Below are 27362 nucleotides of genomic sequence, written 5' to 3' on the forward strand. Positions count from 1 at the left end.
GTTTTCCGCATCTTGTGACATCAGAAAAGAGGCCCTTGCCTGGAAAGTGAAGGTGGGGACATCAAATGAGTCATTCCTCTTCACACGACCAGGCAGCACAAAAGCTGCTCCTAAGACAAAGTCAAAAGTTCCCCATTGCCCAGTTTAACCTGTTATCAGATCTGTGCAGAGGTTAACGCTAATACCCAGAATTGCACTAGTTAGCATTGACCAAAAAAATCAGAAACAACGTTAAACATAATGTGTCTTCTTCTATGCCAATCTCTGTTTAAGGAACAAGGAAGGCTTCCAACACAGGGGACAGACTAATTCATGCCTGCTTAGCAAAAGGTTCTTGCATCTTCTGATTCTCCTGCTGCTAGTCACGGTTCCAGGAGAGGACACCGGACAAGATGCCCCTCCTGGCTGACCCCTTCTGACCAACCCCGTGCTCCATTTTCCATAGTCAAGAAGAGCTGCCATGTATGTTTTCTTTAAATAGTGTTTATTGGTTACTTTCAGTTGCTTCTTGTCTATTTAAATGATCCTTTTCATTTGGGTGTACTGCACATCTTATTGTCAATGCATGAGAACCACAGTGGAAGCAAACGAAACAAATGAAAAACCTGTCTATTAGTCTATGCTTCCTGCGCTCACTGAAGGAAATACAGAAAATCACACCCAGTAAATATAGTTAAAAGAAAGATAAATCTCAAAAATTGTTTATGCTTTTACACACTAGTGTCTTGATGCAGAAAACTGTTATGCACATAATTAATGTTACCACCGTGATAATCCCGTCATGGCACATTTGCTGTAGGTATTTGCATTTTTATAGAACCAGAAGCCATGATTAGATCTTTCAGTTCTATCTCAGTTATGCAAGTTGCAGGATATTATGTCCTTATGAACATATGGATAAATTACATTTTGAGGAAAATTATTATAATTAATAGATATTATAGGATCAAGACCTGATTATAAATAACAAGGTCATTGCTAACATGGGGATACTTTCCAAACAGTTTTTAAATTTGTCTAGCAAAAAATAGGTCAGGCGACCCTAAATGGCGTTTGCAGCATGGTTCCAGGCAATTCTGAAATCAGTTTGGAGGAACTGATTTAAAACTTATATGAGATGTATCATATAAATTACAACCTCAGGGAACTCAGATTGTACTTATGTGATTCTGCTCTGAGCATGAAACTTCAGTTTCAAAAAGCAGAGTAATACCTGAACCTACGAAATCAAATGTGAGAGAGAGGTGGTAAGAAAATGTCCTGAAAACAGTCTTTCTCTTATACTATAGGTATGTATGGGAAACGAATGGTGAACTTTCGAAGCAGTTCTTGGGGCCATACTTATTACCTTCATAATCCTCACTCCTCACAGATCATAGATGTCTCCTTGCAATCAGACCCTGGGGTCACTGATCCAGGGCATCAAGCCTTCATTTGGCTGGGAAATGACTCCTGGGTATTGCAGTTGCACACACAAAGGCACACACTGTATGAAGGCCTGTTCCTATGGAAAAATGCAGCTGGGATTCGAGCCATTGCTTATATTTATACTTGCTCTGTTTTTCATAAGAGGTCGATCCTGTGTGATACCAATGGTTATTCTTGGGTGACTAGACAGCCCCATGCCTGGAGACTGTTTCCACAGACAGAAAAACCTAGCATGATAACTCACATTGGTGAAACTGAAGTCTGGTAGGAGTAAAAATAATTACAAGTATTTTTTAAAATGTGTCTACTTTCAAGTTTCTACACAAAAATCTAGAGCTGGCACTCTTACGTCATTTTAACAGAGGGGACATTGTTCCTGTCTCACAATGCAGCAAAGCAGCTAAGCATTTACTTAGATATGAACAACGGCAGGGATGAAGGGAGGGAGAAAAACATGATCAAATGTAGCAGTTCTTCCTAGGTGGGCCTGGACCCTGGAGGTATCTTGGGATGAGGAGGTGGTCATTAGAAATCAGGTAATTACATCAGGGTTAGCCAGAAAAGATTACCTCTCAAGAGGAGAGGGAATCGGGAAGACCCACGTGGCACTGGCAAAATGTATGACAAGCTAAAACCAAGCCAATAAACACATAGCTGGCTTCCAAGTCAAGTCCTCTCCAGCATCATCCCCATGAAACACATGCACATGGCAGTAATTTCATCACTCTAGTGTCTGGGACCTGTGCAGGAAGAGGTTAATTCCCTCTCAGCCTTTATGGCACGAAGTAAAAGCTCCTGTTATTTTTGGTTTGTTTTTTTAAAAATTGTGTGGAGAAAGAGGCAGGCTTTAAATATTTGCGTAGGCTGCCTGGCAACAAATTGCATGTGATCTTTATAAAAACAATGAGTTCTCATAGAATTTACATTGTGTTTGAACTGGGTGCTAATGGCTCCTGACCAGTGCTCAATGGCTGGTTTGTGGGAAGAAACATCCAGAGACCTTATATTGTGCATTGTGTGCTGCTGCTCCAGCTCTATGAGAAAGACGGAGCTGCCAGAAGTCGAGTACCAGGGCGGGAATAAAGCTGTGGCTTTTACAGCACATAAAATGCATTAGGTGAGACTTGACGCTGGTCGTGGTTGCGCACGTAAGGTCACTGCTGTGGGGTGTAATCCGCACACAGGACATGGTGCTCCCAAATATAACTGATGGCTGCAGGCCTGGCTCCTTCGGTCTCAGGAAATTAGCTGCGTACCCAGTATTTTTGCCTCAGAAGTGATGCCTACTTGTCTGCGGTAAAGGTGCTATTAAACAGATTGTAATCCGTTCCCTATCAGCTGAGAACTGAATTAAAACTGATATATTGTCCATTCAGCCGTGCAGGAACGGCGGAGCATACCTGTGCTTGCAGCCGCTCACAGATCATTGACATCAGCTCAAAAATCATGAGATTTCTCAAAACAACAAGCACTACTTAGTCTTTTCTTTTTCTTCTTTTTCTCAATTTTTCCCCCTCCATTTTGGCGCTTTGACCTTTAGGGTACAACTGAAGCATGTTTTCTTAGGTTTCTTCCACTACTGCTGAAACCAAAAACATACTTCATCCCCCCGCTTTGCAAATTCTCTTCCTGGCAGGAAAATGGACTTTTAAGTGAATATCATTTCCAACGGCAGTGAGAAGAAACCAGTGGGGATTGCCTTTCATAATCTGGGGGGGTTACACCATTTTCCTGCACTGATGGCCTTAGGTTAGGACCTTTTGAACCATTCCTGGTGAGGGTAGAGGGGTTCAGCATGTGCAGTACGAACTGGGTTGCTCTAAAAGAGGATATAAAAAAAAGTTGAACACTCGTGCATCTGATACCCTACCTTAAAATGTGCATGAATGAAAACTCTGGTCACTGTTGCTTCACTTTTGCCACTCAAAATACAGCCATTGCTTTCTGTTTGCACAGGTAATAATGAAACCACACTGCTTTCCTGAAACTTCCTTCACGTGAAGACACATGAGTGTAGCAGCTCACAAGAGCTGAGGGAAGTAGGGTATGGTAAGCAAACAGCATCCAGTCCTGTAAATAAGAGAATATGAATTCAGAGAAGGTAAGCGACTGACATATGATCATGCAGGCCCTAAGCCAGAGCCAAAGCTAAACTAATGTCCAGGTTTTCCAAATTCAGGTGCTCTGAATCCAGTGAATGATGACAATAACTTCCTGTAGGTGTGTAGCTATTTGTGTTTTAACTCTCAGAACATACCTAAACGTGGAAAAGGAGCTCTCGAAAAGTGTCACCCAGTAGCAGGGCACCCACTGACTATCTGAGCCTCTCTCTGCAGATACCATGTGAATGTTACGAGTCATCGTGAAGTTGCATGAGAGGAGCATGAGGCAGTGGCTCCTTGTGCACAGATGTGTACAACTGGTAGAGATGGTGCTGAATGAACACAGACGTGTTCACATGTTCATGTTCCACCAACAAACTCTTCTGTTTACTCCATATTCATTAATTCCATATATATCTGTATGTATACGTACATGCATACATGATTTTATACACACCCATGGCAGAGAGGACATACAGGCTACATACATACACAGGTATGAACTGTGCTATAACAAATATCTAACATGTGATTTCAAACTTTGTGGCCATGGTTTTGTCTATAAAAGCAGGAAAACCTCGCAAAAAATGGACTGTGTGTTTTAGTAACTGTCTTGCTGAATTGATAGCAGAGGATTAAATTATGACTATCAAACCATTCACCTTTGTCAATGGATCTAATCACAATCTGTTTGATAGTGACAAAAAAATGCCGTCTGACGGCAGCTTTGTAGCTTTGTGAATGAGTGAATTAGTTCCCATTGGCTGAGCACTAAATGCAAACTGTTATCACTTCGCAGTTGCTGTTAATACTTTTGCTTTACTCAATGGCTTCATTTTCCAAGGTAGAAATCTGTAAGGAATGGAATTAAAACTCTTTGACCTACTCTGTGTAAGAGCTGGAAAAACAAAAAGAAAAACGATACCCTTTTAAAATAAACCTCACAAAACTAAAGGCAAAGGACCATTAGACAGATCCTCTGATACGACTTTCGTATTACAGGCCATTACTCTTTGCACAATTAACCCACTTTTGAATAAACTGTACTGTGTTTGAGTATGGCACATCTTCTAGAAAGGCATGCTCTCTTTGAAGACAGAGTTGGCAAATCATCATTTCTCTGGATGACTGACTCACTATTAAAATCTCCTCATTTGGATTCATCTTGGCTTCAGCTTCTGGCCATTGGTTTTTGTCTTTCTTGTCCCCAGTGCATTTAAAAACCCTTGATGCCTGGTGTTTTCTTCTTAAGAAGAAAATTAACTATATGCGTGGAGAGCCCTGAACACTTTGACTCTTCATGAAACACTTTAATGGTATTTCACCAATCATCATAAGAAAGAGCTCCTGGACAGGTGCATTTTTTCTTAATCAATTGTGCGATAAAATGCAACAAGACGTGTAAAAGCAGGTAAAAATCACTCAATACAAAAGGCAGAACTCTCCAGTGGGATGACGTGTAGTCACACTTTCACCTCATCCTGGAATCTTGAAGAGCTCTCATAAAAGTTTGCCTGAGTCAAATGGGGTAAGCCATTGACTTGTATGAAAACACATGAGCTATAACAAGAAAATCCTTGATTGTTCAAGCTCTGGGCAATTGGGCAGCCTTACCAGATCTTACCAAAGCTAGGATATTTCGCAGGTTTTTTCATTGGCAGTTCTACAGTCTTGGAAACAGTTATTGCTGTTGGGACTTCTGTTCAAACCCATCGCTCGCTACCATGTTTGTTTTGGCGGGTAGGAGATTGCACCTTCTTTTTTTTACCAGTTCTTCTAAGAGGAGAATTACAGAGTGTTTTCCGTCCCCAAACTTTCTTTTCAAATTACACCAACTGAATTTTGTACAATGAGATCATCTGCCAATTCAAGTCAAGGGAGTTATAACATAAAAGGATATATTCCTGAGCCTGTCTGAGAAACAAAGTACAAACATTTCCTTCAAAGCTGACTTAAGAATATTTGCCAAGTGATGATGCCTCATACCCTTGTCTTCCTCCTTAACTGCTGTTCATTTTTGCAAACAAGTTATTAAACCAGGGAAGACAATGCATAAATACATACAAATCCATCAATTTCTTAGCCCCTCAACACTCATCGCTGTGATCGAGGCATGACTGAGTGATACAGGGGGAGGCTGGACATGGGGAGATGCAACTTTAATGAAATCCCCTTGCTGAACCATTGGCAATTTATCACTTCAGCTTGCATTTCTCTGCTCATGCACACACAAATACCTACAGACTGACCGCAGGAAGTTCTTTTTGGTGCCCCACACCCCACAGATACCTCTGTTTGTTTTCTCTCCACATTTTTCTGTTTAAAGGTTTTGTTTGAAAGCCAGAGCTTGATTCTCATCTATTCTTATCCCCTTTTACCAAATGCATAGTGATAGGACGCAGGCAGCCACCTCTCACTAGAAAGACATCCTTACTGGGGTGCTGCTCTCTAACCCAACACTGAGGGCCCTGCTGACCCCAGCAAAGCAGGGACATCAAAATTTGCTTAAGCAAAGGCTCCACTGTGTGTTCTCTAACATGGCTTTTAAAGTAATTAGTCTTTAATGATATATTGGTTAGAGGTTAATAAACCCTGATAGATGCTTGCAGTTAACTGTGGTCAGGTGAAGTATCACCAACCATGACTTCCAAACTGCTGTCTACAGCAACCACAAGGACATGTCTGACATTGGTAGTGCTCCTCAAGGTCACACTTTGAAACATGATAAAGAGACACTTTCGAAATCATCAACCTCCTTCTGCTAAGGAATGACTGCAGGGTTTTAATTCTCCCTATTTTCAGAGGCTTCTGGCAGAACTGTGACATTAAATATTCAGTGAAATACAAGTAAGGTTTGAAAATGTCTGCTCCGAAAGAGCTTGGAACCATTAGTGCATCTCATACAGCCTCCGCCTGGCAGGTTATGCATCAGTCATCCACTTTTTACGTCAAAAAATGATCAGCCTATTTATCAGCTATGGGGAACTGCCCCTCCATTTGAAATGTTTCTGTATTTCTGTTACTTGCAAAGCTAATGTTGGTTGGGAAGGCCAGGGAAGGAATCTCTTCTCACATGTCTTTCACAGTCAAGCTGACTTGACATTGGATGTAAAATAGAAACCACTTCTTCAAACAAAACCAAACAAATAGGAGAAAGGTTGAATTACTTCTGAAGGGAGCTGCATCGACAGGCGGGTTAGCTGAATGTTGCATTTGGAGAATATTTGACAGCTCCAGCGCTGTGAAAGAGGTCAGGTAGTTCAAAAGGAGCCTTCTTGCTTGCTTGCTTGCTTTTAAGAAAGTCATTTTGTTATTATGAGGAAGTACACAGAACAGATCACACATAATTCATTCTTCCACAAATGTTTTATTGCAAAAATATGCAGGTTGTTTTCTATAATATAAAATATTATTTCAGGGCTTGTAGATTTTTGTTCAGGCAGGTTAAGCCAGGAAATTACAGAAAATTGCGATATACAAGAGATTTGAGATCTGCAGATGGAAAGCTGTGTATAAAAGCCATCAATGTTACCATTATTTTTATAGCATCTGCATCTGCAGTGCTTAAACACTGTAATAACTACCTGCTGCCCTGCTTCCAATCCTAGTATTCATGGGGTAAAAAACAGACCATGCAATCTCCATTTTCTACTTGAAGCATTCACTTCTGGTTGGTGTTGGAGGCAGCTGATTTATAATTTACACTGTGTTAAATATTTGTAGTTATGTCCAGAAATAGTCTTTACTAGTGAATATTATTGCACAGGCCTTGACTTGTATCTGTTGTGTATACAGCAAAAGTACCCCAAGTTTCTCTAACCAAGATAATTCAGGCAGAAGAAGGTAACCTGTCTAGCTAGGGCCACCTGAATCTGAACATTGTGCAGCAGAGTGAGTTGGCCTGCCCAGAGCAACGTTCAGTTGTGACGGGATTGCTTCTTCCTGCACAACTTCAGCAGCTTATATAGCTGTACAGGATCTTACCGTCAGGCATCATCATCTTCAGAAATATCCACCACACCAAACCACTGCTCTGTTGTCCCTCTATCCTTCCATGAAGTAAGCCCCTGCACGGCATAGGCTGCTCCATTTCTTGGGTCATTGTTTAAGCTGCTGCTTGCAGCAGGCTGGCATCTCTACCTTTGCATGGAGATCAGATAGGATGAAACAACGAAACTCATGTTCCGGGAGTGGGTTGTGAAGAGTTGGAGACTCCTAGGAGACACTCATACGCTCTCAAGATGAAAGCCTTACTTCATGGGTCTTTTTCCTGGCCTTTAGGGTGCCACACAACATCTATAGCTGGAAAAATGATCCCCTTACTGCTACACATTGCAACCTTTGTTCAGTATCTACTGGGGCAACAAATCTTCATAGCGTGCTGGAGCATTCAGAAGGGAACCTGAAGGTCCTGAATTCAGTTGGTCACTGACAACTGAGAGCAAGTCAAGCTCAAAGGGGCAGAATTACACAATATTGTCACATGGATAAGACCAACTGCATCCTGCATCCATCAGAAACAGAGGAAAAATAGGAAGCGGAAAAAAAAGGAAAAATAATGAACAAGTTTCCAAAAACTAGATGGAGTTTTTACCGTGTCAGGTCATCTCTGAATCAAGGAGGGGTTTTGCCCTAGAAAGGGGAAGATTTTGAATGAAAGACCCATGGCAACAGAAACAAATCAGCTCCACAAGTACATAATATTCAAATGAGTTTTACATAACTACTCTCCTTTTCTTCCAACCTTCAGACTGCATGAAAGAAAGGCATAAAACCAAACTGAATGTAAGAAAACCAGCCTGCAGGCCAGGGAAGGACCTTTCCCATTGCCTCTGTCAAATAAAGCATGCATGTTCTCAATAAATCACACCTTAAAATAAAACACGCTCATCAAAGCAAATGACAAAAGAAAAGCAGAGGAAGGACTGGGAGTGACCCACACAACCCTGCTCCCACCACACCAGCTGCTCCGGTGAAGAATCAGAAGAACCTTACTTGCACAACTCTTGCACATGGAAGCTCTCCCTGATGTGACACCATCACCCCAAAAGACCCAGTCTTGAAAATACCACTGCTCACTGTAAAGTGCTTTTTGCTGCTAAGTTGGTACAAACAAACTTCACCTTGGTAGCAAGCAAATAAAACAAATTCAGCTGAACTTGTCCAGGTTAGAAGCCACTGTAACTCCTGGCGTTATTCAGAGACTGTGTGATGAAACTTATTCACAGCACATAGAGATCTTCTAGCAAGTTCCATAGTCTACTTAGTGCCATTACGTGGCAACAGTTGTCGTGAATCAGTGTGGCTTATCAGTGTGGCCTATGTGGTGGACTTCTGGGAGTCAAGGAAGGAGGAGACACAACAGAGTAAAAGAAGGGAGGTTGGTCAACATCCAGAGTTTGTACATATGCTCAGCGGTTCATTGAGTCAGGGCCAACAGTGACCACACCTCTTCCTCTGTTAGCATCTGAAAGGGACCAAGAGGACTACTGGTTTAGTGGGGCACAGCACTCCTGTTTCTAAGCTGGTATTCATTTTATTGATTATACCAATTTTATAAATAAATTCACTGCTTGTTATTGAACTTTGGTTGGAGAAGTAGAACACACATTTTACTGTACTCTCCCTTGCCTTTAAAGGAAAAGTCATAAAGCACTTACATTTCATAGCTTATTTGTTTTTTTGCACATGACCTCACTTCCTCCAGTTGCTTAATGCTCTTATTACAGTTTCTCTCATTCCTTTTGCACCTTTTCCTGAGAGTCTCCTGTTTACTTGGTTGAATTAGAGTGCCTTTTCTGGTGTTTTGCTTTGAAAGTCTATTTTACATGGTACCCCTCCCATTGTTTACATGTGTGTGGGCAGAGGAGCCAGACTAAGGGGTGGCTGCTGTCAGACAGGGTAATAGAAAAGAAATCTTCGCTTAGCTATTCATCTGGCACAGCTAATGAGTCTTTTCTCATGGTTGGCACTCCTTGGTGTTTCAGATATGGGCTAAACACAAAAAATGAAGTGTTGATGAGACCTACAGTGGCATGATTATTGCCTTGAAATGGAGTCACCATTCAGGTCAAGTTGTACTGTATCTGTAAAATATGAGAGTTAAATAAAAATTACTTTCCTGTGCTACAGACTTCAACTTGCCTCCCTTTTCCTCATTCATCTACAGGGTAAGAAAGCCTCTGTTTTGAGTCCTCTTCCAGGAAGACTTCAGAAAAACTAAACAGATTAAAAATTGAGCAAGATCCGCACCTTCTCTGTAGCCCCTTTAATGAGCCAGAAGATCATGCCAAGACTCGAGGGCTACGCCAGTAGTGTAGGGGCAGGACCTAAATGCCCACCACCTTTCCAGAAACACTGTTTGTCATGGACAGAGGAACACCTTGCAGGCCTGTGGTGTTCAGCAGGGGTGTTTTGGGAATGTGCAGAGAGAGGTCTAACAGGGAAAAGTGTGGAGTTATTTTTGCAGCTCTTTGACCAGAGCAGCCAGGGATGGCTAAGGCATGCCTGGATAGGAAGTTACACTTCTCTGAGGTTTGTGTTGAATATACACAATGTCCTCACATGGACGTACCTATTGTAAGATAGACAACATCTTTTTCTGGTTACCATTGGTCTGGAACTGGTTTACAGAAAGCCAGAAAACAATCCATTCCTGGAATGACAGTTCATATGGGGAACTCTGTTTATAAAGCCAAAGCAATTTAGCTACAACGGCATAAATATCCTCCTTAATTCCATGAACAGCTTCCTTTGTGTCAGACACCTTCCCTGGCTGTTTAAGCAGGAGCCACAAGGTACCCTCCATCTGGACAGGCACAAAGTCTAACTATAGAATTTGAGGGTTTTGTTGCTACTCTCAGACAATCTTCGAGTATAAATTTTCTTCTCAAACTGAGAATTCAACTCATTAAATCACTCACAGGTAAGATATGCAAAGCTAAAAGCTTTTTAAATCTTTATTCTGCATACACTAAAAAGAAAAAAGATGAAGGTGATGTAGAACAGTGGTTAAGTTCCCCATGAACTTCCTATTAGACTCCCTGCCTTCTCATATGTGACCAAAATCTTTTTTTAATAAACCTGTTATTATAGTTCAGAGTCTCTGCCAAGTGTTTACAGCGTTGCCCTAAGTAACAAGTCTGAGCCAAGGGACTTAATTAAATGTAACCTGCTTTTTCAGTTATAGAATTGTCCTTAAACATCAAAAGGCAAGTGAACTTTAATAATAAAATCTGAAATCACTTTTTGTTTAAGAGAAGTTCTTTACTCCTCACTGTATATAATCAGTTACTTCTTAGAAGGCATATAGTATTTTCACAGATAATTTCCCACAAGCATTTACAGATTTTATGACAAGTAACATATTGTTTGGAGTTCTGGCTTTATGTGAGAATCTCGGATTTCATACTTTCTTCTTGAGCTGATTCATAGACCACATGGTTGCAGGGAAGAACGTAAAAACTTAAAGAAAAATGTTTATAAAGGATGTCCCTTTTGATCTCACAATTTTTTAGTGTCCTTACAATTTTAGAGGCTTAGCTTTTCATTTTGGAGCACTTAGTTCTGCATATATTGCAATTTTTTTTTACAACCATCTCAGAGGAGGTTCTACATATGAGGGCTTCTGCTAACCGGAAAGTTGGTTTGGGGAAGGTGCTGAAGAGCTATCTGAAAGTCTCGGGTGGACAAACGTAGGCGACATGGCTGCTGCCTCCCTGGACAGAGCTGCACGTCTGCTAAGTGAAACTGGACCAGAGTTTTCATTCACAGGAGCTCATGGCCCAGCATATTAATGTAAGATGAGGTCCATGCAGCTTATATTGATGTGCTGGGCTAGAAACTGGAGTGGCCAAACCTGCCACATGAGCCAGGACCCCAGGCCAAGGCTGAAGTCCCTCCTGACTCACCAGCAGAAGGACAGGCTGCAATGTTGATGCTCTTGCCTCCCGCCGGCGCAGGAAGAGCGGGCAGACACAGCCTGTGCTGCCGGCTGGACCACCTAGACAGTGCCGTCTTGCCTTCAGAGGATGGGGCTGCACAGAGCAGATGCTTTCCCAGGTAAGAAAGGTTTAATGCCTTTCTCCTCTCCCTAAGCAGAAGTTTTAACTTCCCCGTGCCCACAATGTTAATCATTTACAACATTTGAAACCCAGCCTGACCCTGAGACCCAGACTGTGCAGGTGAAATGCAGCTACCGGGCAGGCCTGGAGATGTCACTGGGGCTGTACCCTCAGCCACCCTGACAGTGGAGCTGGGCTGCTCTCGCACAGGGGGAGGGAGCAGGGTGAAGGCAGTAATCAGCCCCAGAAAAATGTGCAGAGAGCAATGAATCACAGCTGTAACATCACATGTCAGGTGGGGCTGGCAGCAAGGAGCTACTGGATTGCTTCCTTTGACCTTTGCTCCTTCTGCAACACCTCAGAGTCCACCTTCTGTATCAGTAATAGTGTGGCCAGCAGGAGCAGGGAGGTGATTGTGTCCCTGTACTCGGCGCTGGTGAGGCCACACCTCGAATACTGTGTTCTGCTTTGGGCCCCTCACTACAAGAAGGACATTGAGGTGCTGGAGTGTATCCAGAGAAGGGCAACGAAGCTGGTGAGGGGTCTGGAGCACAAGTCCTGTGAGGAGCAGCTGGGGGAATGGGGGTTGTTCAGTCTGGAGAAGAGGAGGCTGAGGGGAGACCTTACTGCTCCCTACAACTACCTCAAAGGAGGTTGTAGAGAGGTGGGTGCTGGGCTCTTCTCCCAAGTGACAAGTGATAGGATGAGAGGAAATGGCCTCAAGTTGCGCCAGGGGAGGTTTAGATTGGCTATTAGGAAAAATGTCTTCACTGAAAGGGTTATGGAGCACTGGAACAGGCTGTCCAGGGAGGTGGTTGAGTCACCATCCCTGGAGGTATTCAAAAGACATGTAGATGTGGCACTTAGGGATGTGGTTTGGTTTCGTGGTGTGGTGGACTTGGCAGTGTTAGGCTTACAGTTGGACTCGGTGATCTTAAAGGTCTTTTCCAACCTAAATGATTCTATGATTCTGCTGCTGAAGGTTGCAGACCTTTTCTCCTCGTACATTTACCTGCATCTCATACCAACTCCTTTACTCCAGCTGGCATACCGACCATGGCAAGTGGCCACTGGGAGGTCTCACGAGCAGGCCAGTGCAGACTGGGACAGGCTATCTAGGGAGCTCACAAAACCCCAGCTCCTGGAGGGTGCCCACACATGATGAGACAAAGCCTCAGCTGTCCCCATCCGGCACTGGCATTAGTCCTGCTTCAGGCAGCAGTGTGGACTAGGGACTTCCAGCCATCCCGTGTGGACAGTATTTCACCGACACCATGAAGTTATTCACCTGCGTTTCCCACAGACATACCAGCTCAGTTTCCAGCTCCACCTCTAAACGCGGTACTGATGCATTCAGCCGACTCGGAAAAGTCCTGGAAAAAACAGGTCCCCCCAGCGCCAAATGAAGTCAAAGCCCGGCGCTGCGATTTGTGCAAATCTGGCTGAGTTCAGGTGTGTTTTCCTTTTCACAAGCTGTTTCTTTAGCTCCTTGCATTCAGGTTTATAAACTCTTCGGCATGGCATTCATCTGTCCTTACACTTGTGCAAAACTTTCGAGCCTTGATACGTAAACAGCTGAAGACTGCCCCAGGCTCTTGGAGACCGGATTTCGGGATAGTTGACTGGTGCGTGTTATAGCGGTGACGAATAGTTCACCTATTAGATGCTTTAGGGTTGGCTTTGCCTGTTCGCCATCTCCATCTGATTTTGAGTCGTAATAGAGAGCGGGCTGTGGGAAGAGTGCTGCATTCCTGAGCTGGGTGAAACAACTGGTTGTGTGGAGTAAGCGTTTGCTTGGGATCACATAAACACTTCCAACTTGAAAGAGCCACAATCTCTAGATCCCACTTTGTTTATATTTAACTTTGTAGATCGGGGCTTGTGTGTTTTGCTGGTCTAACTAATGATGCTATACTAGTCTGACTGCATTGTGTCAAAATTTGCTGTTTACATTATACAGTCTTCACGGTTTGAAAAGAAAACAGGCACAAAAGTACAAATAGTGCTATATTGTAATGAAATGCCTTGTATGTAAAGGAAATGCTCACGCTGTTCACCAAGTTTGTAGAGCACAATCTTAGTGATGCTGAAGAGCCTTGATAACAATTACTGTCCCATTTTGATGAAAACCGGTGTAAATGAAGATATTCAATGTGAAAATTCACCGCAAAGGAAATTTAACAGCCTGAACAGACTAGCAAGAGCAGGCTAAAAGAGTATGCAAACGGCATATTAGTGCTTTTAATTTACAGTGGCGCTTATTTAATCTCCACGAGGAAAGGCCCTCTGCCCTTCATACATTCTTCTTCCATTTCTGCCGTGGATGCGTGACATTTATTCCCGGGGACGACACCTCTCCCGTCCCCGGGCACAGCAAGAGAAAGCGGGCAAGAGCTCGGTGTTGTCTGCAGCCCCCCTGCTGCCTCAGCAAGAAAAACGTACGTATTTAGAGTGCCAACAGGCCGCTCTCGAGCGGGATGGGGCGGCGGGGCAGCGGGGCAGGCGCTCCCGCCGCCGGGCCGGGGGTCGCGGGGGGCTCCGCAGCGCCGGGGCCGGGCCCGCCTGCGCCCGAGGGGGCGGCCGGTGAGGGGGCGCGCTGCCGCCCACGCCGCTCTCCGCGGAGGCGATGCGGGAGCCCCGCCGCCGCCGGTGAGGGAAGGAAGGGGGCGGCAGGCGCGGAGCTGCCCGCGGCGGGGGCCGCGGCCCGCTCCGCGCCCCGCTCCGCCCCGCTGCGCGCCAGCGTTCCGCCGCCCCCGGCCGGGCGGAGGGAGGCGGGCGGGCGTGAGGGAGGGAGGGGAAGGCCGCGGGGCGGGGCGCAGCGCAGCGCGGCGAGGGGCCGCCCCCCCGCCCGCTCCGCTCCGCTCGGCGCCCGCCGTCGGTGCCGGTGAAGGCGGCGGTGGCGGTGCGGCCGGCTCCCGCCGCCCCCCCCCCCGCCCCCCGCCCCGACCCCGGAGCGGGCGGCCCCGCGTCCCCATGGCCGGGCAGGAGTGGGACTGGTTCCAGCGCGAGGAGCTCATCGGGCACATCAGCGACATCCGAGTGCAGAACCTCCAAGGTAAACCGACACCCCCGGAGAAACCCCTCCCTCCGCCCCCGCGCCGCCCCGCTCCCCTCGCTCTCCCTCTCCCTCTCCCTGTGCCGGTCCTTCCTCCTCCGCCTCTCCCCGTGCCCTGGCGCGGGGCTGCCGCGGGCTCCCCAGCCCGCCCCCCGGGCCGCCGGGTGCCGGCTCCCCCGGCTCCCCGAAGCGGGGCCGGTGCGGGTGCGGGGCCGGAGCAGCCGAGGGGGAGGACGGCGGGGCCAAAGTTTCCCCCGAGCGCGGCGCCGGGCCCGCCCTGCCCGCGGAGAGCCCCGGCGCTGGGGCGAGCGGCGCCGGGCGCCGCGGGAGGGACGGGGCGCGGGGGGTCCGCGGGCGCTGGGGATGCTGCGGCGGCGGGGGGCGGCACAGCCGGTGTCCCCGCCCCGGGGGGACACTGCCACCCACAGCCTCCTCCTGAGGGCCGTCGGGGAGGGGGCTGCAGGCTCCGGCTCAGTCCGCTCCCTCTCGGGGGGACCTCGCCGGCTGGGCGGTGCAGAGCGAGCGGTGCCGGGGCTCACCCTGCCTCTGCGGTAACGGGAGCTCTGCCTGTTGTTCCCCGCGGAGCCCGGCAAAGGCGCCCCACGAGCTGGGGGGCAGAGCCCGCCCTGCCACTCCGACCTGGAGTTTCGGGAGGTACTCGGCCGCAATCAGGGTACGGCTCTAGGTCCCTATCAGCGCAATCTGAAGGGAAGCCGATGGCTATCTGAGGACTCAGTGTACCTTCTCATAAGCTGCTGTTGAATAAACATGGGCAGAGCTTTTGGATAAATCATCTACGGGATGCTCTCCTATTCTGCCACAGGCTGTGCTGGTGGAAAGGATGCAGATACCTAGGTTTGAATGTAGTTCGGCATCAGTGTAGTAGTTCCTCCAAAGTTAGGTTTGCCCCTCACCAGCTAACTCTTCCTGACTGGCAAGGACAGCAAGAATCGACGAAAGAAGAAAAAGCAGTAGTGGTTTATGGGAGAACAATTCGTTTAATGTGACATACCCATCTTAATCAACAGCTCACATTACACTGCAATGTATCTTCATGTTCCATAAAAATAATAGACTTTAATTATAGGTCATTATCTCTTCCTGTTTATGGATAATGATATTAAAGCACTGTCTACTGGCAGAGGCAGTGCAGTTGCTGGAAATTAGTTTTGGTTTGGCTTCATTGTAGAAGATGTATAATTTATCAGAAAAGAGACCCAAATTAGCCATTCTTTCAGCTCTAATGTTGTATTAATGCAGTTAACTGCTGATGGGGTCACTCCACAACATCTTGACCTGCGTCATCATAATCTCTGAAATTCAGATTTTGAGTACAGCCAGGACTGTCAATTCCAGGATAAACTCCCCTTGGGTTGTGACAGTCTCTCATTGCAGTGTAATTCTGCATTTCTGACTCCTGGCTCTGTCTCTTTCGATTCTGTGCATTAGCATGGATGGCCTGCCTCTGATCTCTTGTTGCTCAAAACTGTAGCAATTAAAGCAGGTTGAATCCTTAATTCATGGGCATTTTTTGAGAAGGAATAGAAAATCTGTTCTTAAAAAGAGTAATATGTTTTTTGGCTTTGCCTCTCACTCATTTCTGCAAGGAGTTAAACTCATTTCCCTTTCTGGAACTTAAAATGCATTTATACAGATGCACACAGCCTTCTCTAAAATTCCTATAGTCCTGTAGGAGAATGTCATCCTACAGGGCAAATTCCTGTGAATAACATTATGTTCATGAAAAAAACCTCCTGTTCCCTTCTTACCATACAAGAGGGATTTTGAGAGATATATTAGTTGTCACCTTGCCTGCACTACTAAATAGAGTTTTAAGAAGTTTTATGCCCCATGTGGGCTCTTGTAGGGGAGAAAAGGCATTTGTTCTAAAGTGCTGCTCCAAAGCAAGTGATAATATCTATCACTTACAGTATATATGATTTGTAACACATAGTTCTCGCATTATCCTCTAGAGATGAAAAACATTTTACAGATGGTGAGTCTGATACTCGGGAGAGTGTGATTTTTGTCACTCAGGAGCTCAGTGGCAAAGCATGGTGCTTCTCTTCAGTATAGTTTCTTGTAAAATGGCAGCATATGCTCTATGTTCATATGTAGTAATTAAACTTGCTCCTGCTTTAGAATTCAAAATTCATTCTCTCCTCTCCAAACAGTGTGATCTGAATCACCGCTAGTATCATTGTCTATCAGTTGCAGAATCAGTAACAGTTTCGATGTGCTAGAAAGACATGAGTCTAGGATGAAAAACTACCTGAGGATGACGTAGGGTTTCCAGCAGCACCGGCAGAGCTCCTGCAAGGCCCTGCTGCACGGGTCCACGTAAAGGACCTCGAGTGGTGAGGGTCCCCATCTGCCACTGCATCTCCTGCTCCCGCAGCGCTCTCTTGCAGGAACAGGAAAACACTGGCATGTCTGCATGCAGAGATGGAGACTGACCACCTTCTTCTGTTGATGCAAGGAGCCAGCCAAATATGAGGTCTTTCAGGTCTGGAGGGCGGATAGAGGCATTACTGTCATGCTGTGTCCGAGCCATCCTGCCCAGTAGCTGATGGATGAGCCCAAGGGGATGAGCCCAAGGGGTGATGACCATGAGAAATGGTACCACTAGCACCTGAGCAGCCTAGCTGGTATTAGATTTTCTGCAGGCATCATACAGCCATCTGCTGTAGCAGTTTTCCATATCCTTTCTGCCTCCTTTTTAAAAAGCGAAAATTATTCATTTCTCTTGGAAAGTTCTTCGTTATGTCTTAGCTAAGCTATAGAGCACTGCTGACGTAAAATACTACTTGAAGATGGCATATGCTTTTTCAGTCTGTTGCATCTTCCCTCTCTAGTTTGGTAGTTCCACATCCAGGAAGGATTCAGGATGCCGATTACTGGGAAGTGTCTGCCTCACGGGGGTGCTTTTGCAGTGGTGTGATCCCACTGAATTCAGGAGTTGTTCTAGGTGCATATGCTGGGTGCAGAAGTAACCTCAGGAACTATATATTCTGTCATGTAACTAATGGGTGAAATTATGGCATGCGTGGGGTTTTCAGCATTTTCACAGGGAGACTAAAACTGACAGCCAGGGGTGAAATTTGCTAAACTGACTGGACATAGGGGGGGAAAAAAGATGGTTTTAAGAATGGAATTACAGCTGGATACTTAGACATAGGCATATGATGATGGGCTTTTATTTTCCCCTTATTTTCCATTTTATTTTTTTAAATGAAGGAAGTGATAGTTCAAAGCTGTCGCAGGTAAGTGGTGCTAAAAGCCAGGCGCATTGCTTCTGTTCTCGACGGAGGTAATTTCAGGGAACAGAAGCAAAAGTGACAATCTGATGGAGAAGAGGAGAGGGGAATGTAAAGACGGAATATGCGCCAGGTGTGGTGATGCACAAACCAGGTTCCTCACTCCAGGTCTGTTTGGTTTCTAAATGCATTTGATAAACTGATATTCTTGTGTTCTTTATTCTCTTTGTATATTTTCCATAGCGAATTTCTCCACATACTGAAAGAGAAAAATGGAAAGACTGTGCAGAATGTAGGAGCGCATCATCAAGGAGTGGAATGCTTAATAATTAATTTCCTTCCAGGAGATGGGGTTTTTTTCTCTTTCTTTCTTTCATTACAACACCAGCGGGAACATTTTGTTACAACACAAGAATATTTTAAAATCTTCCCTACTGGAAGCTTGATTTTAGGATCATCAGAAATATACTCCCTTATGTGGTGAATTGCACTTGCTAAAAAGAGGCAACATCCTCAACAGGAATTACTCCCTTTTAGATGATATTTTGGTCCTGTGCTTTGCAATAGTCTGAATGTACATTTAGTAGTACGTATCTTTCCTTCCATTCCTTGGAATGAAATATGTGGAGATGAATACTTGCGCAGTCAGATGTTTTGTCCATCTCTGGCAAACAAGTGCTGTTACCACCATTTAAAAATAATTATGGTTTGAATGTCCATTTCATGTATTTATAATAAAGTACATGGGCTGGGATGGTAGAACTCTACCATTCTTCTATCAGAGGACTAGACAAGGAGCCCAAAGTCCTGCTACTCGTCATTTCGCTACTCTCTCGGGGTTTGATCCAGAACCCATAGAAATCCATAGATGTTTATTCCTTGATTTCAGTAGATTTAAATACTTTCCTAAGTCTCAGGCTTGCTCTGCTGAGGGTTGCATGGCCTTCAAACGCATTTGGAGGGCTCTACAGGAATATGCTGTGGTGTTGTCAGAAATAATGCAAAAAAAAAAAAAAAAAAAAAGTGGTGACAGGCTGGAAGAAATAAACTGAGCAATACCAGCCCCATCGGTTCCCCATCCTTGCCCTAGTTTGTGCCTTTGGGTGAATCACTTAGTCATAAACTCCCAGCGCTTTCTGATTTTGCTTGTCTTCCTGTTTGGATCTTTAAGATCTAGATTTTATAAGCTTTGGACAGTAGTAACTATAGTTGTCACTGATATGAACCTCAGCTTCCTTTGAGATAACAGGTCCCAAAGCTTGTGTCTTAAGAGGTAGCATGGGTGCTTAACTCATAATAGTTAACTCTCTCTCTCTCAGTAAGAGTATCTACATATCTTTACTTTGGGGGACTTGCACATCTCTGATGGACAACCACAGGCAGGCGCTCACAGTCAGTCAGGAACTCTTGAAAATGTTTCTCTCTGTATTTTTGTTTATCCATTTATGTATGAAGCATAATTCTTATGACTGTTGCACTTAACTACAGAGAGTAAACTTTTTTTTTAATTACAAGGTACAGCAGCATTCAACCTGTTTGCTATAGTTCGACATGCCTTTCAAACACATGGAAATTTTACAAATAGAAGGAAACATTTTTAATGTATCCATTCATTCTGACAAAAGTAAGGTGCTGTAACTGTTCATTACTTTAACTCTTCTGTAACTTGTCGCCATATTCAGCAGGATTTCATTCTGCCTGCAGACATGTTCATTTCAGTGGAGCTCTTTGTAGATTAAGGTGACATTTGGAAAGATTAAATTGCCTGGAGAACCTTAGACAAAGCCCTGTAGAACCACAAAGTGATCCTATTCTATATAAAAGTGAAGTTCAATAGGCCTGAGAGTTACAAATGTGAACCTCCAAAATCAAGATTCAGATCCAGGTGTTAGAAACCAAAGATAATGCTAGAAATGTAAGTCGTGTGGTGGGCACTCTCAGACCCGACAGTATTTGTCAGCAATGGAAGGAAGATTTACCTGCTCCAGATGTAGCAAACCCTGGCAGTGAAATAAAGGAGCAGCAAGAGGTAAGACAAAGTACAGGCTGCATGTTTCAGCATGCAGTTTTAACAAGGTCAATGCCTAATTTCTCTAACAAATTAGACGTCTGGTCTCTCTGTCCCATTGCATGGATGAAATGACACCAAATTCAAATCATGCCCAGTAGCTCCGCAGCCAAATGAACTCCTACACCCGCGTATTAACACTTCATCGTGAGAGAGACTGTGTTTAGCATCCAAGCATGGACCTGACTTGAGGCATGGGGCTGATCCGTTGTCACTCACCAACATCACCTTCTCTGTCTTTCCTTGGCGAGCTGTTGTTCAAGCACAACAACAGTTGTTGACTAGCCCCAATGTTAGGAGAGCTGGTGACATCTCAGACCATATCACTTGCCTGAAGTTGAATGGCATTAGTTTAAAAATGAGAGTCTTCAAAACACTGTCTTAAAACTAGTGCCGATATTTTAAAATATAGTGTACTTCTCATAGTTTCTCCTGCTTGTTTTTTGTTTTGTCCACTCAGCTTGGACAGAAATTCAAACAATTTTCTTTCTCCTAAAGACAATTTCAAGGTTATGTCACTTGCATCCTGAAGTATGTGTAGCATTTACTTTGAAAATATTACAAAGAGATGGCTTGATTTCCTTTTTCCATTTTAAAGACAGCTTTCTATTGGACCAGAAAAAGCAACCTTGGGCATTTTGGCTTGTCAGTGTCCATTTAAACATTATTTGTTTATGTCCTATGCTGTTTAAACTTACTGTTGTTGCAGAAGGATTGTTAAGGGCATATGTCTAAAGGGGAAGAGCAAAATGTTATCTGTCTTGTCACGTAGAAGTCACAAAGATTCTCAAAATTATGTATTCAGGAGAAGGAATTGCCAGATAAGCAGTCACATCTGTGTCAGTGCAGGGGTGGTGAAGGGCATCACAGCATCTTTTAAGAAATAAATGTCTTTTTCTATGTGTCTTTTTACCTGCTATTCTATTTTTATCTCTCCCTAACCAGTTAAATACAGGGACTGTAGGTGGAGGATTGCAGGATGGATTTTACTTCATTATAATTGCTGCATATTTCTGTGCAAACAGCTGAGCTATGTTTTAGCTGTAGTTTGAGGCTTTATAGCCATAAACACAAGTTTAAATTGGCATCTTCTAAGGAGGCTCATAATAGCAACAGCCTGGATGTCTACAGGGTGAACGCCTGTGGACATGTAACCTCCAAGCAGAGAGGATTTCTTTATAAAACCAGAAATCCCACTGAATCTGAAAAGATGTTATCAAAACCTCTTAAAAGATAACACTAATATCTATGACCGTTACTTAATTTGATGGCGTGATTCAAGATATATTTGTTGAAATAGTGTGATACTTTGAGGGATTCTGTTAATTATTTGCCATTAATTCAGACATATAGTAAAACATATTTTATGCTGTAGTATCTTGAAAGTTACTCCTGATATATATATATATCAGTGTACTTCAGACCTAGTATATCTATGAACAATGAGTTACGTTGTTTTTTATACTTTTTATGTTAGCATCGTTTACTGTTGGTAGTCAGAAATGAGACCTTTCTAGACCAGTGTTGTTGATTTGCTTCATTATGGCGGTTTTTATGTTCTTCTCTTTTGGTAGTATAATTCTAGTTGTTTACAAAATAAATGCTCACTAAATATGCACCACAGGATTAATTTCAAATAGAAACATTTATATTGCAGTCCTTGTTGTCTTTAATGCATGTGTCCCTTTGGATCTTCATCCTATCCTAATAAAGACTGGGGATGAGTGCATTTTTTAGTGTCCCAAGCTGGGCAAACAGCCCCTGCTTTTGTGCAGTGTCCACTACCAGGAAACACGGCTGTTTAGTGGCATGTTTAGATTTATACACCAGCCAGACCCCAGCCCTGCAGTGCAGATCCCGCAGGCTGCGGTGCTGCCTTGCTTACTCTGGTGATGTTCCGTATGTCTGAGTCACAGAATCACTAAGGTTGGAAAAGACCTGTAAGATCATCAAGTGCAACCATCAACCCAACACCACCATGCCCACTAACCCATGTCCCATAATGCCACATCCACACGTTCCTCAAACACCTCCAGTGATGGTGACTCCAGCACCTCCCTGGGCAGCCTGTTCCAGTGTTTCACCCCTCTCAGTAAAGAAATTTTTCCTAATATCCAGCCTGAACCTCCCCTGGTGCAACTTGAGGCCATTTCCTCTTGCCCTGCTGAAGTTAGGGATGCTCTACCCATACCCACCAAATGGCCCAGCTAGATCAGATTGCGGCACCAGTGCCTTCACATTCACAGGGATTTTAAGTAGAAGACCAAATCTTGTCTGAAGGCAGTAAATCATAGTCTGCTTGTCTGTACTGGTGGGTTTATGGCTTTTTTGGGAACTGGACTTCTCAGTTTTCTGTTTCATGCTTGGGCTGGGTGTCTAACTAACCTCTGTCATGGTGGATGCCATGTTCTTATACTGGGAACCCTGGGGCAGGAGCTCCACGTTTTAGCCAGACTTACATGGAAGCTCAGATTTAGGTCTTGCACCTGGTATTGTCCCTCAAAGGGACTGAAACTCTCTCAAGCAGTGGTTGTCCACAATGGCAGAGCAGTTGCAGTTTCCAGGTTAACAAAGAGCCCTTGAAAGAAAGCATTTTGTATGTCACAGCAGGAAGAAGATATTTACAGGGGAGAAAATGAACTTCAAATAAACTGCCTCCATGCATTCCCCCCACCCCCCCAGCTTACCATCACTGTCAATGGTAATATGGCAGGTCTTACTGTTTTGGACCTGTCCCTCAGGATAATTCATATGTTAGTACTTCTGAAACCTGTGAAAAGTCTCTGATGTGCACTAATCTTGCCAGTGCCTCATATCTCTCAAGTGCTTATGGTAAGCTACATTTTTATTCTTCCAGCCTGTTTTTCTTATGTTTTCTTAAAGAAATGCAAATAACAGTACAATAAACCCATTGATGATCAGGCGTCCATGCGTTATTCGTGTGTTGTGAGAGCCGTATCACAGCCTGAACTGTCCATTTCAAGAGACTCCAGCTGAAGCTCTGAATTGCTGCCAAAGCACGTGGACCAGTTGCACGGTGGGCTGTCCTTCTGTTGCGTAGTAATGATCGGAAGTACTTTGCCATTTTGTTTCAGTCTTTGCAAAGAACCCCCTAATGTATATCAATAGGTGTTTTGCACATGCAGTCAATGTAATTCACAACTAAGGGCTGATTATGCTTTTCTTGGCTCAGTGAAAAATGGGAAGGGCAAGAGAGTCCTGGCACCGTGACAAATGAAAGCAATGCCAACAAAGATAACTTTGTTAAAAACTGATCTTTCATATGACTGCGCCTGGACACGTCGTTAAAGCTTTCTGGCTCTTACTGATGTTCATGATAAACATGAACTGTGGTTATAACTTAATAAAGATATAGTATTTATAAATAACATAGAATGAAGTGTCCACTTCAGACTTACTGTCTGGGATATATGAAGCGTTTGGTCCCTGTCCTTGTTCTCAGGTTCCACGCTGGGCAGGGGACTTCCCAGCCCTGGTGATGAATGCCACTGAACAGCATTTAGTTCCTGTTACTCTCAGTTATTTTTTGTGTGTTTTTTTTTTTTTTTTTTTTTAAAGATCTCCCTGGATACAGGACAAGGAGTGATTTGAAGTTATAGGGACTCTCGCGTGAGTTTTTCCATTTCTGCCTGTTATAAAGAAAAAAGTTTTTAGGGGTCCTAATGTTAGTTAAAAAGAACTTGTTCTCAGCCTTCTTCCAGAAGTTAATATGATTATTGACCTTGGCTGAAAGAAGACAGAGTATGAATTTTTGCTTGCTAAGCTGCATTTCTTCTTTTGAAGGTAGATGGTCTTTTTGATGTATTCAATGTTGGCCTTTCAAAACTTTAAAACATTTTGTGTTTATCAGAAGGATCAAAGAAGATAGCGGATTTAATTGTCTTCAAAAACTGTGTGTATCAAGAGGAAGCATCATGTTTTGGTTGCAAGTACAGCTAAGGGACGCTATAAAATCCTTCGTCTGTAATGCTGGAGTTGACAGTATCACTCATCATGAGTTTATTTTAATTTAAGCACTTGGAGGTCGCACCAGTGTGACTACTCTGAAGTCAGGAAGCAGTTGTGACCCTGGTGATGGTAGCCCGTGTCTGGAGGAGAAGGGCAGCGCATGCTTCCTGTCCAGTCCCGGGCGACCAAGAGGGGCTGTCCTCAGGTGCTGAGAGATCCAGGTGTAGCTGCTGAGGTCTGGAAAGCTGATACCCATCTGTCTCTCAAGACTGTTTTGAAACTAATTAACACAGCCAGTTATATTCAGTTTTTGTTTCAGCTGGTCAGATCTTGGGTACCTTTCAAATCCTTGATGTCCTTTAATGTGGGGGGGGTCTAAGCATTTTTTCATTATCTATCCCACAGCTGGCTCTAGAGCAACTTTTTTTCATGCGTATTGAGTCCTTCACTTTTATGCTGAGACTGATGATGAAAGCCAGTTGGAGAGGTCATCTGGATATCTACAGCAAGCTCAGATGAGACCTCTATGTTGCGTCACTCAGGCCAGTAGACAGCTTTGTCATTCAGGCACTTAATTATGAACTGAATGTTCACTTGACCTCTTATATTCTCATTTCACTAATGAACCAAAACTTACGAAGAGTGACTGACAGCAGAGCTGCTGCAGTTCGGGCTCTATGAGCCAAAGTTTCCACTCATTTCATTTATCACACTAATGATCAGTTTTGGAGCCCAAACACAGGCTGCCTCTCAGGAGCTGCATGAAAAACACAGCTTAATGTGCTAACCTGATGTCCACATGACAAAAAGATTGGCGTGGGCTGCCCACTGCATTTTGGCTTGCCAGTCCTGCTACATGTGTATCTTCTTGCATGCTGCATCCTTACAGAAGGATGGGGCTGTTACGGATGTGGAAATAGCATTTAATAATTGTGGTTTTATAGAAAGGGTCCAAGCTTGGATTCTGGTACTCAGATAATATTGATTCCCACTGCTTTGCATTTGTCTTGACTAAAATCGAAATGTGTTCTTAACACATTCTAGGAGGGATTTATTTATACTTCTTTAGTATTTCAGTGTTTCATGGGTTTGATGTATTTGTCTAGATGACACCCCTATGTTAGGGTTGGGGATCAAAGGCACATAAAAGCCAGAGGATTTATTTCAAAGTTTTCCAGACAGCCTAATGACATACTTTTCTGTGTGTGAACATGGAAAGTTTTAGTGGAGCAGGCCTTGAACCTTGGTCTTCTCTTTCCAAGGTGACCATTATAACTACCTGGCCAAATTCCTCTCTTCACACCTTCTTTTTCTCTCCTTCACCATCTGACAGCAAAAGCTAACATCATCTAACAATTCACATACATGTTGCCTTGTCTATCGTAAATTTTTATAACTTGATAATTTACATGAAGCTACAAACCCATCTTTCATCCCAGCATGTGGTGTTCCCATGTTTGGTGGCAGGCAGTTTCCTTCTGGATTTGCTCGTGCTTGTTGGTGTTCTCTCCAGCACACACCAGTTGGTGTGAAGGCTAACTGAGTGCAATCAGATTTCATTTTGGCTTGGCTTAGGGTTTTTTTTAATGCAAGAAGAACAAAATGTTTGTGGAATGGAATCAACCTGCTTTCTTCTACTTCTCCCAATTTGTGGAGATACATTTTTTGAAGTCTCGTGTTGATCATCTTTATGAGTTACTATTTATCATCTTCAGGTAAAACCCTTTTTTCTCCAAGTGCTTTGGAATTGCCTTAGTCAAGATCCAAACCAGCTGTGCTCCCTCTGCCTCTTCTTACTATGCTTTCAGTTCACTGAGTTTGTTCCAGGAGTTTTGTTTGCTTTTGTTGGAGTATGTGTTGCTAAAAAGGAGATAAGGTGGAGCTGGGGAAGGAAGAAAACTTGCTACTGGAAGCTGGAAGAGGGTAATTCATGGTGAACATCTCCAGGAACTGTAATTTGTTTTCTTTGAGGAATGTATGCTAATAAAAGCTTTCCATTTGCATGCATAAATTAATCAGATTAAATTTTATCCCAGGCTGAACTTGCTGTCAAATCATACTCTTCAGTTCAGTTCTCAGAATCATCCAAATGTTATTTTAACAGCGAGCAGTGCTATATCCACTGTCCTGAAACCTTGTCTCCCTTGTGCATAGGTCTGAAAGAGCTTGGCAGGGTAAAGAGGAAGATCAAGGGAGAGCTTGCTTAGGGCATGGATGAGACACATTAATCCTGCATGAATGTAGAGAGAGATCTACCTAAAGATGTCTGTTTGCCCTGAATAATTATAAGGATATGTTCTGCCACAGAAGGAAGTCAAAGAGTTAACAGAAAGATAATTAGAAAAAGGAGAGCAATCAGATTCTGTTTTTCCTTTCTGCAAAGGTCATAGAAGAATGAGGCAATTAATTGCCTTGCCTTGATATGCGGTTTATAATGGAAGCTCTGCGATACCTGAGAGTGTAAGCTGCCTTGACTTGAAGCCAGTTGCAGCCAGTGTCTTGTGGAGTTACAGCTTGATAAATAAGCCATTCTGACCTGCTCCTGGAAGACTCCTTTTCTTCTTTGTTTTCTTTTCCCAGTCTCTCAAGCTCTTTCGTATTTGTCTGGTGATCTCCATCTAGGCTTAGCTTCGTGGCATAAGCAGAAGAAAGCATTGCTGTTTAGTCTCATGATTCGTAGAGATGAGTTATTAATACATAAAGGAATTAATAGATGACAGGTGTTTTGCTGAGCCCTTTCCCCCCACTTTCTCAGTCTTTCCTCCCACTGGAGCATGGGAAGTGCTGAGACCTGGTAACTCCTGAAATAGCCTTGAGTCTTCCCTGGGCAGGGCCTCCCCACTGCACACGGGCGCTGACTTGAGATCAGCATGTGCGTAGGAGCTGATCCATTGCTTAAGGCTTCTTTGGGAACCCCAAAGAACAATAATATCCTGTTGACTAGGATTTTACTATTTATATCCATCAGCTGAGCAGCCGCCTCCTCTGCCTGCTCCCTAGTTACCAGTCTGTAAATCTCTCTTTGGACCACGTTGTCTGTTGCATCGTTGACGATACGATTTTTAATTTCAAGATGAATTTGCTTGAGGCACTTAGGCAAATGCGTTGATGAAGAAAGGCATCAGTTTTTCTTGCTTTGTTAACCTGTTAGCTTTTTGGACATCAGGCAAAGAGACTGGCAGGAAGCTAACCTAAAAATAAGGGGTATCATTAGAAAACAGTACAAACCTATAGCAATGCAAAGAGGAAAACAATTAGAACCCTTATAGGTATGTTTGTGGAGAAGTGCTGACACACACTTGTCAGATTAAAGACTGAATCCTGCCACCCACATACTCTCCCAGCAGTTTATTCCTTCCCTCCTTCCCTCCTTCCCCCCGCTTTTTTTCTGTGGCAGATTTTCAATCTACTTGAGTAGAA

The 27362-nt window shown here is 44.0% G+C and overlaps 1 protein-coding gene across 1 annotated transcript in view; it reads left to right on the forward strand.

The window, feature by feature from the left end:
• The first annotated feature begins 14566 nt into the window (after positions 1 to 14566).
• CLMN (calmin) overlaps positions 14567 to 27362 on the forward strand; it is a 72337-nt gene continuing 59541 nt past the window's right edge. Inside the window, exon 1 of the mRNA XM_059819810.1 lies at positions 14567 to 14648. Within this exon, the coding sequence (XP_059675793.1) occupies positions 14567 to 14648 (82 nt within the window). The remainder of the gene's footprint in view (positions 14649 to 27362) is intronic.

This window comes from Gavia stellata, chromosome 7 (genome assembly GCF_030936135.1).
Source record: "Gavia stellata isolate bGavSte3 chromosome 7, bGavSte3.hap2, whole genome shotgun sequence".
Classification (NCBI taxonomy): Eukaryota; Metazoa; Chordata; class Aves; order Gaviiformes; family Gaviidae; genus Gavia; species Gavia stellata.